This window comes from Mobula birostris, chromosome 15, assembly GCF_030028105.1.
Source record: "Mobula birostris isolate sMobBir1 chromosome 15, sMobBir1.hap1, whole genome shotgun sequence".
NCBI classification, from domain to species: Eukaryota; Metazoa; Chordata; class Chondrichthyes; order Myliobatiformes; family Myliobatidae; genus Mobula; species Mobula birostris.
In genome coordinates this window covers 83,603,804-83,620,977 of record NC_092384.1, presented here as the reverse complement: position 1 = coordinate 83,620,977, position 17,174 = coordinate 83,603,804, and the positions used below count along the sequence as shown (strand labels likewise).

The following is a 17,174-nucleotide window of genomic DNA, read 5'->3' as shown; positions in this document are numbered from 1 at the left end:
GAGGAGTGTCACACTTGTTAGAATCAACTAGGTAGAGACCCTGGTTGGCTGTGCTGGGGAGGGTGATGGACTCTTGCTGACTGAGGGGAGATGGGAGGGGGTAAGTTTGGTTGTAATTAGCCTGTCCCTCTGATTGGGTAGGCTGGGAGGTTCTGGGTGATAAACTCTCCTGGCCTTTCCCAGCAAAATGTTTGTTTCATCTGATCCGAGTACTCAGTAATTTCAGACCTCAAACTCTGCTGGACATGTGCTGACTATCTCCGAGGAGCCCCCAGCTCCCCCCCTCCACAGGACCAGTCCCATGGGGTGAGGGGCAGAGTTGCACAACTAATCAGGGACAATATCAATTCCCCCTTCTCGTCTTCCAAGGGACCTGTGTACACTTCGGCCACCCTTTTCCGCTTTATATAATTGTAAAAACTTTTACTACGTTTTCTATATTTTGTGCTAGTTTATTTTCCTAATCAAGCTTTCTTTATTTCTTGCTTCGTGGTTCTTTGTTACTTTTTAAAGTTTTCTCAATCTTCCAGTTTCCCACTGCTCTTAGTGACTTTGTACGCATGAGCCTTTAGTTTGATGCCTTCTTTTATTTCCTTAGTTATCCGAGGCTGGCTCTCCCCACCCTACTGTCCTTGCTTTTAACTGGAATATACTTTTGTTGAGCACCATGAAAAATCAACTTGAAAGTCTTCTGCTGTTCCTGTGTTCCCAGTCCAGTCTACACAAACAAATCCTCCCTCATCCCGTTGTAGTCTCCATTGTTTAGACACAGTACACTGGTTTTAGATCGAACTATTGCACCCTCCATTTGTATGAGAAACTCAGTCATACTGTGATCACACATTCCAAAAGGATCCCTAACTATAAGATCATTAATTTTACCCATCTCATTGCACAGGACCAGATCTAAGATAGCACGTTCCCTTGTAGGTTCAGTAACATCATGGATGCATTCTATGGAGTCCTCCTCAAGACTGCCTTGACTAACTTGATTCACCCAGTCTATGTGTAAGTTAAAGTCCCCCACGATAACTGCTGTTCCATACTCACATGCCTCAGATATTTCTCTATTGCCTGTGCCACTATAATTTTAGTATTTGGTGGCCAATAGACAACTCCCACTAGTGATTTTTTTTTTCCCTTTACTGTTCCTAATCTCTACATCCCAGAGTCCTGAGAAGTTGCCAAAGAGATAACTGATGCAATGGTTGTGATCTTTCAAGATTCTGGCATGGTCCCAGAGGACTGAAAGATTGAAAATGTCAATCCACTCTTTAAGAAAGGAGGAAAGCAAAAGACAGGAAATTATAGGCCAGTTAGTCTAACCTCAGTGGTTGGGAAAGTGTTGGAGTCTACTATTAACGATAAAGTTTCAAGGTACTTGGAGACTAATGATAAAGTAAGTCAGCATGTTTCTGTAAAGGAAAATCTTGCCTGATGTTACGTACCAGCAGCAATAGATCACAAATGGAGTCTGGTTTTTGATGTTAAAACCATTATCTTTATTAGTATCTACTCCAAATATGAAAGATTAAATGAAATAAACAAGTTAACAGTGTTATGCATGTATACATGTGTACATATAGCTCCCAAACTATCAAGCTTGGGAAACAATGCTTAAAGTCTTAAGATGGTAAAGTAAAAAAGTTCAGTAATCCACAGAATACGTGTGAGGGGAGAGAATCGTTAATAGCCATAGTCATAGTCACAGTCATACTTTATTGATCCTGGGGGAAATTGGTTTTTGTTACAGTTGCACCATAGGTAATAAATAGTAATAAAACCATAAATGATTAAATAGTAATATGTAAATTATGCCACACGAAAAATCCACACGAAAGTGTAGAGAGAAGGCAATTACAAAGAATTCCACAGGTTCCACGCTGGGTAAACGAAATAACAGTCGCCGAAGATCTTATCAGTTGAGTCGTTCTGAAATCCACTTAGAAATATCACTAGGTGACAGTCACAGGAATATCGTCTTCAAGTGTTTACAACAAAACACCTCGATTCCAGGTAAGGGCCAACAAAAGTGATACCACAGGGTACTCCCACAAATCCATACATATAGATTATACAAAGTGACAGTCACACATCCGTTGTGGACTGTGTGCTGATGATCACCCCAATCTTTCGGGCATAGGAGAGTTCATAGAAAATAGGTGCAGGAGTAGGCCATTCGGCCCTTCGAGCCTGCACCGCCATTTATTATCATGGCTGATCATCGAACTCAGAACCCCGCCCCAGCCTTCCCTCCATACCCCCTGATCCCCGTAGCCACAAGGGTCATATCTAACTCCCTCTTAAATATAGCCAATGTACTGGTCTCAACTGCTTCCTGTGGCAGAGAATTCCACAGATTCACCACTCTCTGAGTGAAGAAGTTTTTCCTAATCTCGGTCCTAAAAGGCTTCCCCTTTATCCTCAAACTGTGACCCCTTGTTCTGGACTTCCCCAACATCGGGAACAATCTTCCTGCATCTAGCCTGTCCAATCCCTTTAGGATTTTATACGTTTCAATCAGATCCCCCCTCAATCTTCTAAATTCCAATGAGTACAAGCCCAGTTCATCCAGTCTTTCTTCATATGAAAGTCCTGCCATCCCAGGAATCAATCTGGTGAACCTTCTTTGTACTCCCTCTATGGCAAGGATGTCTTTCCTCAGATTAGGGGACCAAAACTGCACACAATACTCCAGGTGTGGTCTCACCAAGGCCTTGTACAACTGCAGTAGTACCTCCCTACTCCTGTACTCAAATCCTCTCCCTATAAATGCCAGCATACCATTCGCCTTTTTCACCGCCTGCTGTACCTGCATGCCCACTTTCAATGACTGGTGTATAATGACACCCAGGTCTCGTTGCACCTCCCCTTTTCCTAATCGGCCACCATTCAGATAATAATCTGTTTTCCTGTTTTTGCCACCAAAGTGGATAACTTCACATTTATCCACATTAAATTGCATCTGCCATGAATTCGCCCACTCACCCAACCTATCCAAGTCACTCTGCATCCTCTTAGCATCCTCCTCACAGCTAACACTGCCACCCAGCTTCATGTCATCCACAAACTTGGAGATGCTGCATTTAATTCCCTCATCCAAGTCATTAATATATACTGTAAACAACTGGGGTCCCAGCACTGAGCCTTGCGGTACCCCACTAGTCACCGCCTGCCATTCTGAAAAGGTCCCGTTTATTCCCACTCTTTGCTTCCTGTCTGCTAACCAATTCTCCATCCACATCAATACCTTACCCCCAATACCATGTGCTTTAAGTTTGCACACTAATCTCCTGTGTGGGATCTTGTCAAAAGCCTTCTGAAAATCCAAATATACCACATCCACTGGTTCTCCCCTATCCACTCTACTAGTTGCATCCTCAAAAAATTCAAGGAGATTCGTCAGACATGATTTTCCTTTCACAAATCCATGCTGACTTTGTCCGATGATTTCACCGCTTTCCAAATGTGCTGTTATCACATCTTTGATAACTGACTCCAGCAGTTTCCCCACCACCGATGTTAGGCTAACCGGTCTATAATTCCCCGGTTTCTCTCTCCCTCCTTTTTTAAAAAGTGGGGTTACATTAGCCACCCTCCAATCCTGAGGAACTAGTCCAGAATCTAACGAGTTTTGAAAAATTATCACTAATGCATCCACTATTTCTTGGTCTACTTCCTTAAGCACTCTGGGATACAGACCATCTGGCCCTGGGGATTTATCTGCCTTCAATCCCTTCAATTTACCTACCACCACTTCCCTACTAACAAGTATTTCGCTCAGTTCCTCCATCTCACTGGACCCTCTGTCCCCTACTATTTCTGGAAGATTATTTATGTCCTCCTTCGTGAAGACAGAACCAAAGTAATTATTCAATTGGTCTGCCATGTCCTTGCTCCCCATAATCAATTCACCTGTTTCTGTCTGTAGGGGACCTACATTTGTCTTTACCAGTCTTTTCCTTTTTACATACCTATAAAAGCTTTTACAGTCAGTTTTTATGTTCCCTGCCAGTTTTCTCTCATAATCTTTTTTCCCCTTCCTAATTAAGCCCTTTGTCCTCCTCTGCTGAACTCTGAATTTCTCCCAGTCCTCAGGTGATCCACTTTCTCTGGCTAATTTGTATGCTGCTTCTTTGGAATTGATACTATCCCTAATTTCTCGTCAGCCACGGGTGCACTACCTTCCTTGATTTATTCTTTTGCCAAACTGGGATGAACAATTGTTGTAGTTCATCCATGCAACCTTTAAATGCTTGCCATTGCATATCCACTGTCAATCCTTTAAGTGTCATTTGCCAGTCTATCTTAGCTAATTCACGTCTCATACCTTCAAAGTTACCCCTCTTTAAGTTCAGAACTTTTGTTTCTGAATTAACTATGTCACTCTCCATCTTAATGAAGAATTCCACCATATTATGGTCACTCTTACCCAAAGGGCCTCTCACGACAAGATTGCTAATTAACCCTTCCTCATTGCTCAAAACCCAGTCCAGAATAGCCTGCTCTCTAGTTGGTTCCTTGACATGTTGGTTCAAAAAACCATCCCGCATACATTCCAAGAAATCCTCTTCCTCAGCACCTTTACCAATTTGGTTCACCCAATCTACATGTAGATTGAAGACACCCATTATAACTGCTGTTCCTTTATTGCACACATTTCTAATTTCCTGTTTAATACCATCTCCGACCTCACTACTACTGTTAGGTGGCCCGTACACAACTCCCACCAGCGTCTTCTGCCCCTTAGTGTTATGCAGCTCTACCCATATCGATTCCACATCTTCCCGTCTTATGTCCTTCCTTTCTATTGCGTTAGTCTCTTCTTTAACCAGCAACGCCACCCCACCTCCCCTCCCTTCATGTCTATCCCTCCTGAATATTGAATATCCCTGAACGTTGAGCTCCCATCCTTGGTCACCCTGGAGCCATGTCTCTGTGATCCCAACTATATCATAATCATTAATAACAATCTGCACTTTTAATTCATCCACCTTATTACGAATGCTCCTTGCATTGACACACAAAGCCTTCAGGCGCTCTTTTACAACTCTCTTAGCCCTTATACAATTATGTTGAAAAGTGGCCCTTTTTAATGCTTGCCCTGGATTTGTCGGCCTGCCACTTTTAATCTTCTCCTTAGTACTTTTTGCTTCTACCCTCACTTTACACCCCCCTGTCTCTCTGCACTGGTTCCCATCCCCCTGTTGTGAACTAACCTCCTCACGCCTAGCCTTTTAATTTGATTCCCACCCCCCAACCATTCTAGATTAAAGTCACCTCAGTAGCCCTCGCTAATCTCCCTGCCAGGATATTGGTCCCCCTAGGATTCAAGTGTAACCCGTCCTTTTTGTACAGGTCACGCCTGCGCCAAAAGAGGTCCCAATGATCCAAAAACTTGAATCCCTGCCCCAATCCCTCAGCTACGCATTTATCCTCCACCTCATCGCATTCCTACTCTCACTGTCGCGTGACCAAACCATAGCAGTGACAAGCTGAAGTTCCCACAGCCTGTCTCTCTGTCCTTACAACACACTGAAAATCTCAGCAGTCTGTCATACTGATATCATAGTCCCACCTCAACCAGGTGTCTCTTAAAGTGACAGTCCACAGTGAACAAAACCTGTGGTCTCGTAACACTGACAAATCTGTTTGAGGAAGTAACAAGCAGGGTGGACAAAAGAGAGGCAGTGGATGTCATTTTCAAGGATTTTCAGAAGGCATTTGATAAAGCGCCACACATAAGGCCTTTTCCAGTTGGCTTCCAGTGACTAGTGGTGTTCCTCAGGGGTCAGTATTGGGACTGCTGTTTTTCACATTGTTTGTCAGTGATTTAGATAATGGAATTGCTGGCTTTGTGGCAAAATTTGTGGATGAAACGAAGATAGGTAGAGGGGTAGGTAGGGCTGAGGAAGCAATGTGATTGCAGCAGGACTTAGACAAATTGGAAGAATGGACAAAAAAGTGGCAGATGGAATACAGTGTTGGGAAATGTGTACTAATGCATTTTCATAAAAAGAACACTAGTGCAGACTATTATCTAAATGGGGAGAAGTTTCAAATATCTGAGGTGTGAAGAGACTTAGGAGTCCTCGTGCAAGACTCCCAGAAGGTTAATTTACAGATTGAGTCTGTGGTAAAGAAGGCAAATACAATATTAGCATTTCTTTCAATAGGAGTCAATGCTGAGGCTTTATAAGACACTAGTCAGGCTGCACTTGGAGTACTGTCAACAATTTTGGGCTCCATATCTCAGAAAGGATATGTTGTCATTGGAGAGAGTCTAGAGGAGGTTCACAAGGATGATTCTGGGAATGAAAGTGTTAACAAATGAGCGTTTGGCAGTTTTGGGCCTGAACTCACTAGAATTTAGAAGAATGGGTGGGAATCTCATTGAAAACTACCGAATGTTGAAAGGACTAGATAGGGTGGATGTGGAGAGGATGTTTCCTATGGTGGGTGTATCCAGAACTAGAGGGCACAGCCTCAAAATTGAGGGGTGACCCTTTTGAACAGAGGTAAAAGGAATTTTTTTAGCCTGAGTAGTTAATCTGTAGAATATTCTGCCACTGACTGTGGTGGAGGCGAAGTCTGTGGGTATATTTAAGATGGAAGTTGATCATTTCCTGATCAGTCAGGGCATCAAAGGACATGGTGAGAAGGCAGGTGTATGGGGTTGAGTGGGATCTGGAATCAGCCTTGATGGAATGGCAGAGTAGACTCAATGGGCTGAATGGTGTAATTCTGTTCCTTTGTCTTGTGGCCTTACAGGCCTGAAAGAAAATGTAGAGGGGTTTATTAGTAAGTTTTCAGATGACACCAAAATTGGTGGAGTTGTGGATAGTGTAGAAGACTGGCAAAGAATACAGCACAATATAGATCAGTTGTGGATATGGGCACAGAAAAGGCAAATGGAGCTTGACCTAGATAAATATGAGATGTTGTGCTTTGGTAGGGCAAATGCAAAGAGACAGTACACAATTAAAGGCAAGAACCTTAACAGTGTTGCTCAGCAGTGAGATCTTGGGATCCAAGTTCATAGTTATTTGACAGACTATATCTGAGGAGCTCCCCTATCACAGGGCTGTGGTGTGCCGAGCTGGTCATCACGTTACCATGTGTCCTTTCTGTACTCATCCCCAGACAGACTGTATCCAGTCTTTTCAGTGCCATGAGACTAGCTGGGGAGGAGACAGGGTTACATCTCAACACCCTACCAGCATCTTGGCCAGAATTCCTCCCCCTCCCCCCGCAACCCTGCAGTCCCCTCACACCAAAGCTGCATCCTAATTTGGCCCAGAGTCCCAAATTCCAGGAGGCAGAAGTAGGTCTATGTACAAATGCAGTGCCAGCTCCCAGTACACAGCCCATTCTGAGCTTCTGTATTTCAAGTTTGTTTAATTGTCATTCAACCATACCCCTGAATACAGCTAAATGAAAAAGCATTCCACTGGGGCTAAAGTACAAAACACAGAACCAACAGACACACAGCACACACAATTATGAAAGCAGAAAAACATTTACCAAAAAAATTTAAAAAATAACATAGCTCAAGTCCCTGAGTGTCACAGCCTTTAGATTGATGGTGCATGGATGGTATCCTGGAGCCTCGTTTCTGCAAGAACACTTTCTCATATCATGTAGTGCGACTTGTCTCCTACCAAGTGAATACCGACGGGAGGGACCAGTCTCCAACCCAGTGCGGAATCCGGCAGCACGCGTCCAGCTCCAGCACCGCCCCCCACCCCCTTCAGTGGCCACAGCAGAGCTAGACGTGCAACAGGAACAGATCTCTCACCCCTCCCCACCTGCACATCTCTGACATGGCGCCACAGGGCAGCGGGATCTGAACCCAAGTGAGGAGTGCCACTCACTGGACGTGAGGGACAATCGTGGTGCCCCGCAGTCACACTGTGGGGAGTGTTGCTCACTGGACGTGAGGGACATTCGAGGTGCCCCGGCAGTCACACTGTGGGGAGTGTTGCTCACTGGACGTGAAGGACAATCGTGGTGCCCCGCAGTCACACTGTGGGGAGTGTTGCTCACTGGACGTGAAGGACAATCGTGGTGCCCCGCAGTCACACTGTGGGGAGTGTTGCTCACTGGATGTGAGAGACAATCGTGGTGCCCCGCAGTCACACTGTGGGGAGTGTTGCTTGGGGAGTGAGGGACATTCGAGGTGCCCCCGCAGTCACACTGCCCAACCCCCCAACAACTGAAACAGCACAAGTTCACACTACACCAAGCAGAGTGGGGTAAGGGCAGAGCAGGCACCCCTGTATGGAGGTAGAGGTCCCTTTGCCTCACTCCTGTGGAGTTATGCTGAAGCCACAGCTGGTGTGTGCCTGTGTCAGGGGGGTAGTGAGAAGTTCACACTACACCAAACAGTGGGGCAAGGTTGGAGCAGACGGCCCCTTATGGAGATGGAGGTAGAGGTTTCCGATCCCTGTGTCTCTGTAGCTTCAGTGGAGCCACGTGTTTGAGTATCTGTCAGACAGCTGGTTTGTGCCTTTTCAGGGGAGTGGCGAGGAGTTCACAAAATATCAGTGGAGTAGACACAACCCTGTATGGAGGTAGAGATTCCTGTTCCCTGTGTCTGTGTAGCTACAGCAAAGTCACATAGTTGTCAGCTGGTGCATGCCTGTGTCAGAAGCTTGGTGAGAAGTTCACGAGACACCAAGCGGTGGGGTAAGGTTGGAGCAGATGGCCCCATATAGAGAAGGTGTGTCGCTGTGGTGAAGCCCCAGCTGGTGCGTACATGTGTTGAGAATCTGGCAAGTTGTCCACAAGACACCAAGCGGCGGGGTAAGCTTAGAGCTAACAACCCCGTATAGAGGAGAGAGGTTCTTGCATCCTGCGCGTGTGGCTGCGGTGGAGCCACAGCCGATGCGTACACGTGTCGAGGATCTGGTGGATTGATCATGAGACACCAAGCAGTGGGGAAAAGCTGGATCAGACAGCTCCATATGGAGGAGGTGGTTTCCCGTGCCCTGCACCTTTGTAACTGTGGTAAAGCGACATGATTTGGCTGCTGGGACATGCTTTCTCAGGGGACTGGTGAAAAGAACTCCGTGATCTGCTGAGCTACAGCTGGTCCTGTCACCGGTTCCAGCTCCTCTTGTGTAGCAGCACTGAGCTGCTGGATACTGGGGAACCGACAGAGCAGATTCATGGCTTTCACCTTCCCTACTCCAGGGATCTTCTGGACGGAGGCAAGGATCCCAGTGTCAGACAAAACAGAGCGGCTGTGGCGCAGAAATGGATTGTGGTCCCGGTCCCGACCCTCCTCGTGTACCTGCAGAGAGAGTCGGGGTGAGCTCACCCTCCAACATCAGCCTGTTCCACACACAGACCCTTATGCTGACTGGGGTGCCCTGCAGTTCTTGGAGCTTCAGGTGAGGGAACTGTACCACACAACCAAATGAGATGTGAGGAGCAAGCTTGTTTGTATTTATTTACTTATACATAGAATGGCAGGTGCCTGAAATGTGTGGTCTGGGGTGCTGGTGAAGGCAGAAGCATTGGGGATATTTAAAGGACGTTCAGATAGACACATGAATGAGGAAGATGGAAGGATATGAACATTGTCTAGACAGAAGAGATCTGTTGGCCATTTGATTACCAATTTAATTGGTTCGGCACAACATTGTGGGCTCGGGGCCTGAACCTGTGCCGTACAGTTCTACGTTCTAACCACCGTGTTAATCAGTTTCCAGGAGAGATCTCAAACAGATCAGACCTGGACCAGAACACAGGAATTCCAACCAGGGAACTTTAGCTGAATTAAGACACAATCAACCAGTATCCTTGCTCCTAATCAACCTGCCAAAAATTAATATTTCCTGGTGACGAACCAATTTAATTCCTATCCCCATTCCTGTTCTGACATGTCAGTCCAAGGCCACCTCCTCTGCCATGGTGAGGCCATTCTCAGGGTACAAGAGCAACTTCTCTTTAGGTACCCTTCAACCTGACACGAACATCAATTTTTCTCCTCGTAAGTTTTCCTCTCCCTCTTTCACTCTCCACTCTGGCCTCCTACCACTTCTCCTCACCCATCATCTCCCCCTGGTGCCCTCTTCCTTCCCCTTCTCCCATGGTCCACTCTCCTCTTCTAACAGATTCCTCCTTTTCCAGCCCTTTGCCTTTTCCACCCTTCACCTCCTGGCTTCTCTCTTCATTCCCTCCCCATCCACCTGGCTTCACCCGATACTTTCCAGCTTGTCCTCTCCTCCTCTCCCCACCTTATCTTTTGGCATCTTCCCCTTTCCTTTCCAGTCCTGAAGAAGGGCTTCAGCCCAAAACATCGACTGTTAATTCCTCTCCACAGACGCCGCCTGACCTGCTGAGTTCCTGCAGCGTTTTCCGCGTGTTGTTCTGGATTTTCTGCATCTGTAGAATCTCTTGTTTACCCCAGCACTTTGGTTGGAGAATAGAGTCCCACCAACAGTGGACACAGAGTGTCGGTGATAAAGCCTCTCAGCCTGAGTCACAGGAACTTTATCAAACACAGATCTGGTACTAAGGACAGATAGGAGCAGCTCAATGGGCCAAAGGGCCTCTATCCACACTATGTCTGTTGGCCTCCAGCCCGCACAGAGACTGCGAGTGCCAGTGATGCTGTGGAAACAGAGGGTGCTAGAAGCTCTCAGCTGTGGAGAGAGGAACAGTTACATACTTCAGGGTAAAAAGATTCACATCAGCTTTGGGAAAGGCTGAGTTAATAAATTTCAAGCAAGTACAGAAGAGGACTCTGGTGAGAGTGACAGGGAAATGTGTGACAATACAGAAGGGCAGAATCCAGTCTCTGGGCTACAGCGACAAGATCGGAGAGAGGGACACAGCAATAAAACCATTCACGAACTCTTGCAGAGAGTTGGGACAAGCTAGTTGGACAATGTGGTTGGCATGTAGCTGATGTTGCTGATGGGTCTGTATTCGAATTGTATTGCTCTATGGCATGACTGCCCAAAATGGCATTAAAATCTTAAGACTATAAGACACAGGAGCACAATTAGGCCGTTCAGCTGCAAGTCTGCTCCACCATTCCATCCTGGCTGATTTGTTATCCCTCTCAACCCAATTCTCCTGTCTTCTCCCCATAACCTTTAATGCCCCGACTAATCAAGAACCGATCAATCTGTTGCAAATGCACTCAACTACTAGCCCAGGATTCCTCAGATTCACCACCCCTGGCTAAAGAAATTCAAAATTCCTCCTAATCTGGAAGATTAATGTCCTAAATGTATGTCCCTTTATTCTGAGCCTGTGCCCTCTGGCCCTAGACTCCTCCGCTATTGGAAACATCCTCTCCACATTTACTCCATCAATATTCGACAGGTTTCAATGAGATCCTTCCACATTTTTCTAAACTAACAAAGTACAGGAAGACAGCCATCAAACACTCCTCAATACGTCAACCCTTTCCTTCCCAGAATAATTCTCGTAAACCTCCTCTGAACTCTCTCCAATGCCTGCACATCTTTTCTTAGATAAGGTGCCCAAAGCTGCTCACAATACTTCAAACAACATTACATCACAGATCTCTATTTCAGTCCTCTCAAAATGAATGATAACATTGCATTTGTCTTCCTTACCACCTACTCAACCTACAAATTAATCTTCAAGAAATCCTGCATGAGGATTCCAAAGTACCTTTGAACCTTGTTTTCTTTAATTTTCTCACCATTTAGAAAGTAGTCTATGCCTTTATTCCTTCTACCTCAATGGATGACCACACACACCATCTGGGTATTCCATCTGCCACTTTGTTGTCCATTCTCCTAATCTGTCCAAGTCCTTCTGCAGAATCCCAGGTTCTGCAACATTACCTGCCCCTCTACCTATCTTCATATTGCCGCAAATCATCGACCTATAACGGGAAAAGGAGCAGTCCCAACACCAACCCCTGCAGAACCCCACTAGTCACTGGCAGCCAATCAGAAAAGGCTCTCTTTATTCCCACTCTTTGCCTCCTGCCAACCAGTCAATGCTCTACCTATGCTAGTATTTTTCCTGTAATACCATGGGCTCTTCTCTTGTTAAGCAGCCTCAGGTGTGGCACCTCATGAAATACCTTCTGAAAATCCCAGTAAACAACATCCACTGGCTCTGTCTATCCTGCCTGTTATTTGAACATAGAAACCTACAGCACATTACAGGCCCTTTGGCCCACAATGTTGTGTAGACCATACAACCTACTCTAGAAATTGCTTAGAATTTCCCTACCACATGGCCCTCTATTTTGCTAAGCTCCATGTACCTATCTAAGAGTCTCTTAAAAGACCCTATCGTATCCACCTCCACCACCGTTGCTGGCAGCCCATTCCACGCACCCACCAATCTCTGCGTCAAAAACTTACCTCTGACATCTCCTCTGTATCTACTTCCAAGCACCTTAAAAACTGTGCCCCCTTGTGCTAGTCATTTCAGCCCTGGGAAAAGCCTCTGACTATCCACACAATCAATGCCTCTCATCATCTTGTACACCTCTATCAGGTCACCTCTCATCCTCCGCTGCTCCAAGGAGAAAAGACCAAGTTCACTCAACCTACTCCCATAAGGCATGCTCTCCAATCCAGGCAACAACCTTGTAAATCTCCTCTGCACTCTCTCTATAGTATCCACATCCTTCCTGTAGAGAGGTGACCAGAACTGAACACAGTACTCAGTGGGGTCTAATTAAGGTCTTATATAGCTGTTACATTACCTCACGGCTCTTGAACTCAATCCCACAGTTGATGAACGCCAACACACCCTACGCCTTCTTAACAACACTGTCAACCCGCGCAGCAGCTTTGAGTGACCTATGGACACGGACCCCAATATCTTGCTGATCCTCCCCACTGCCAAGACTCTTACCATCACTATATTCTGCCATTATATTTGACCTACCAAAATGAACCACCTCACACTTATCTGGGTTGAACTCCATCTGCCACTTCTCAGCCTAGTTCTGCATCCTATTGATGTCCCACTCTGACAGCCCTCCAGACTACCCACAACATCCCCAACTTTTCTATCATCAAACTTACTAATCCACCCTTCTACTTCCAGTATGTGGACAGGCCAACCAGGGGGAATGCCATACTAGATCTAGTACTAGGTAATGAACCGGGTCAGGTCACAGATCTCTCAGTGGGTGAGCATCTGGGGGACAGTGACCACCGCTCCCTGGCCTTCAGCATTATCATGGAAAAGGATAGAATCAGAAAGGACAGGAAAATTTTTAATTGGGGAAGGGCAAATTATGAGGCTATAAGGCTAGAACTTGCGGGTGTGAATTGGGATGATGTTTTTGCAGGGAAATGTACTATGGACATGTGGTCGGTGTTTAGAGATCTCTTGCAGGATGTAAGGGATAAATTTGTCCCGGTGAGGAAGATAAAGTATGGTAGGGTGAAGGAACCATGGGTGACAAGTGAGGTGGAAAATCTAGTCAGGAGGAAGAAGGCAGCATACATGAGGTTTAGGAAGCAAGGATCAGATGGGTCTATTGAGGAATATAGGGAAGCAAGAAAGGAGCTTAAGAAGGGGCTGAGAAGAGCAAGAAGGGGGCATCATGAGAAGGCCTTGGCGAGTAGGGTAAAGGAAAACCCCAAGGCATTCTTCAATTATGTGTAGAAAAAAGGATGACAGGAGTGAAGGTAGGACAGATTAGAGATAAAGGTGGGAAGATGTGCCTGGAGGCTGTGGAAGTGAGTGAGGTCCTCAATGAATCCTTCTCTTCAGTATTCACCAATGAGAGGGAACTTGATGATGGTGAGGACAATATGAGTGAGGTTGATGTTCTGGAGCATGTTGATATTAAAGGAGAGGAGGTGTTGGAGTTGTTAAAATACATTAGGACAGATAAGTCCCCGGGGCCTGACGGAATATTCCCCAGGCTGCTCCACGAGGTGAGAGAAGAGATTGCTGAGCCTCTGGCTAGGATCTTTATGTCCTCGTTGTCCACGGGAATGGTACCGGAGGATTGGAGGGAGGCGAGTGTTGTTCCCTTGTTCAAAAAAGGTAGTAGGGATAGTCCAGGTAATTATAGACCAGTGAGCCTTACGTCTGTGGTGGGAAAGCTGTTGGAAAAGATTCTTAGAGATAGGATCTATAGGCATTTAGAGAATCATGGTCTGATCAGGGACAGTCAGCATAGCTTTGTGAAGGGCAGATCATGTCTAACAAGCCTGATAGAGTTCTTTGAGGAGGTGACCAGGCATATAGATGAGGGTGGTGCAGTGGATGTGATCTATATGGATTTTAGTAAGGCATTTGACAAGGTTCCACACGGTAGGCTTATTCAGAAAGTTAAAGGCATGGGATCCAGGGAAGTTTGGCCAGGTGGATTCAGAATTGGTTTGCCTGCAGAAGGCAGAGGGTGGTGGTGGAGCGAGTACATTCAGATTGGAGGATTGTGACTAGTGGTGTCCCACAAGGATCTGTTCTGGGACCTCTACTTTTCGTGATTTTTATTAACGACCTGGATGTGGGGGTTGACGGGTGGGTTGGCAAGTTTGCAGATGACACAAAGATTGGTGGTGTTGTAGATAGTGTAGAGGATTGTCAAAGATTGCGGAGAGACATTGATAGGATGCAGAAGTGGGCTGAGAAGTGGCAAATGGAGTTCAACCCGGAGAAGTGTGAGGTGGTACACTTTGGAAGGACAAATTCCAAGGCAGAGTACAAAGTAAATGGCAGGATACTTGGTAGTGTGGAGGAGCAGAGGGATCTCGGGGTACATGTCCACAGATCCCTGAAAGTTGCCTCACAGGTGGATAGGGTGGTTAAGAAAGTTCATGGGGTGTTAGCTTTCATAAGTCGAGGGATAGAGTTTAAGAGTCGCGATGTTATGATGCAGCTCTATAAAACTCTGGTTAGGCCACACTTGGAGTACTGTGTCCAGTTCTGGTTGCCTCACTATAGGAAGGATGTGGAAGCATTGGAAAGGGTACAGAGGAGATTTACCAGGATGCTGCCTGGTTTAGAAAGTATGCATTATGATCAGAGATTAAGGGAGCTAGGGCTTTACTCTTTGGAGAGGAGGAGGATGAGAGGAGACATGATAGAGGTGTACAAGATAATAAGAGGAATAGATAGAGTGGATAGCCAGCGCCTCTTCCCCAGGGCACCACAGCTCAATACAAGAGGACATGGCTTTAAGGTAAGGGGTGGGAAGTTCAAGGGGGGATATTAGAGGAAGGTTTTTTACTCAGAGAGTGGTTAGTGCGTGGAATGCACTGTCTGAGTCAGTGGTGGAGGCAGATACACTAGTGAAGTTTAAGAGACTACTAGACAGGTATATGGAGGAACCTAAGGTGGGGGCTTATATGGGAGGCAGGGTGTGAGGGTCGGCACAACATTGTGGGCTGAAGGGCCTGTACTGTGCTATAATATTCTATGTTCATCCAGGTCGTTTATAAAAATCACAAAGAGGAGGTGTCCCAGAACAGATCCCTGTGGAACACCACTGGTCACCGACCTCCATGCAGAATATGAATTATCCACAACCACCCTTCGCCTTGTGGGCAAGCCAGTTCTGGATCCACAGAGCAAGGTCTCCTTGGATCCCACCGTTCATTACTTTCTGAATGAGCCTCGCATGGGGAACCTTATCAAATGCTTCAATGAAATCCATTAACACTAGATCCACTGCTCTACCTTCATCTTTATTCCTCAAAGAATTCCAACAGATTTGTCAGGCAAAATCTTCCCTTGGGGAAATCATGCTGACTTTGGACTATTTTATCATGTGCATCCAAGTACCCTGAAACTTGATCCTTACTAATGAATTCCAACATCTTCCTAACCACTGAAGTCAGGCTAACTAGCCTATAATATCCTTTCTTATGCCTCCCTCTCTTCTTAAAGAATGGAGTGACATTTGCAATTTTCCAGTTCTCCAGAACCATTCCAGAATCTAGTGATTCTTGAAAGATCATTACAATTGTCTCTATCTCTTCAGCCACCTGTTTCAGAACTCTGGTATGTAGTCCATCTGGTCCAGGTGACTTGTCCGCCTTCAGACCTTTCAGCTTCCCAAGAACCTTCTCTTTAGTCATAGCAACTACACCCATTTCTTCCTTGACACCTTAGAATTTCAGGCATACTGCCAGTGTCTTCCACAGTGAAGACTAACACCAAATACTTACTCATTCCTCCACCATTTCTTTATTCCTATTACTACTTCTCCAGCGTTATTTTCCACTGGTCAATTATCCACTCTTTGCCTCTCTTGTAAATTTACAAAAAACCTTTTGCATCCTCTTTTATATTATTGACTAGCTTATCTTCATATTTCATCTTTTCTCTCCTTATGGTTTGCTTTAATTGGTTTTTAAAAGCTTCCCAATCCTCTACCTTCCCACTAATTCCTGCTATGTTATTTGCCCTCTCTTTGGCTTTTATTATATTGACACATGGCATGCAGTGCCACCTCTTGATTCTTTAAACCTCACCCATAATAAAAAGCTACATAATAACTATCTTTACTTCCAAATAAAACAGCCAATAATGTTTTACAACCCGAGAGAAGAGAGATGTTTTTGTAGAAAACGTCTCACCTAGACATTGGACTCACCAGGACACTTGCAACAGCATGTGATGGTGGATAACACGTTTTGAAATCCCTGGTGTTGGATTGTAAACCGTTGGGCTAATTTGCATTGGCTTTGCTCTGCTTACATTTTTTCTTCTGTTGATTGTGAGTGAACACTGGACATTCAGTGACAATTATGGTAAGTACTGCATGTACTACGTTTGTAAAAAGGACCTAGTAAACTACTGAATATAGTTTAGCACCTCCATGACATTTAATTTTCAATTGCCTTTTTAAAAGATTAATCTTTTTTGAACAGGTTTTTTGAAATATTTCAATCTGAATTTCCTATAATTTTATTGAAAGAATACTGAAAAAAATTACAAGGATGTTATCAGGACTTGAGGACCTGGATTACAGGGAAAGGTTGAAATGATTGGGACTTTATTTCCTGGAGTGTAGGAGAATGAAGGCAGATTTGATAGTGGCTTACAAAATTGAGTGGTATATTTAGGGTAAACACAAGCAGGCTTTTTGGATGAGACTAAAACTAGTGGTCATAGATTGAAGGCGAAAGGTATTCAAGGGGAACCCAAGGGGGGAACTTCTTCACTCGAATTGTGGTGAGACTGTGGAACAACGTGCTTGC

General features: G+C 45.3%; 1 protein-coding gene across 3 annotated transcripts in view; it reads right to left on the bottom strand.

The window, feature by feature from the left end:
• Nucleotides 1-2,259: 2,259 nt before the first annotated feature.
• The window catches only part of LOC140210768 (Fanconi anemia core complex-associated protein 24-like), a 100,292-nt gene continuing 85,377 nt past the window's right edge, over nucleotides 2,260-17,174 (bottom strand). For all 3 annotated transcript variants that reach the window (XM_072280021.1, XM_072280019.1, XM_072280020.1), the window contains one exon: nucleotides 2,260-9,295. In XM_072280021.1, the coding sequence (XP_072136122.1) occupies nucleotides 9,047-9,295 (249 nt within the window). In that variant the 3' untranslated portion in view covers nucleotides 2,260-9,046. The remainder of the gene's footprint in view (nucleotides 9,296-17,174) is intronic.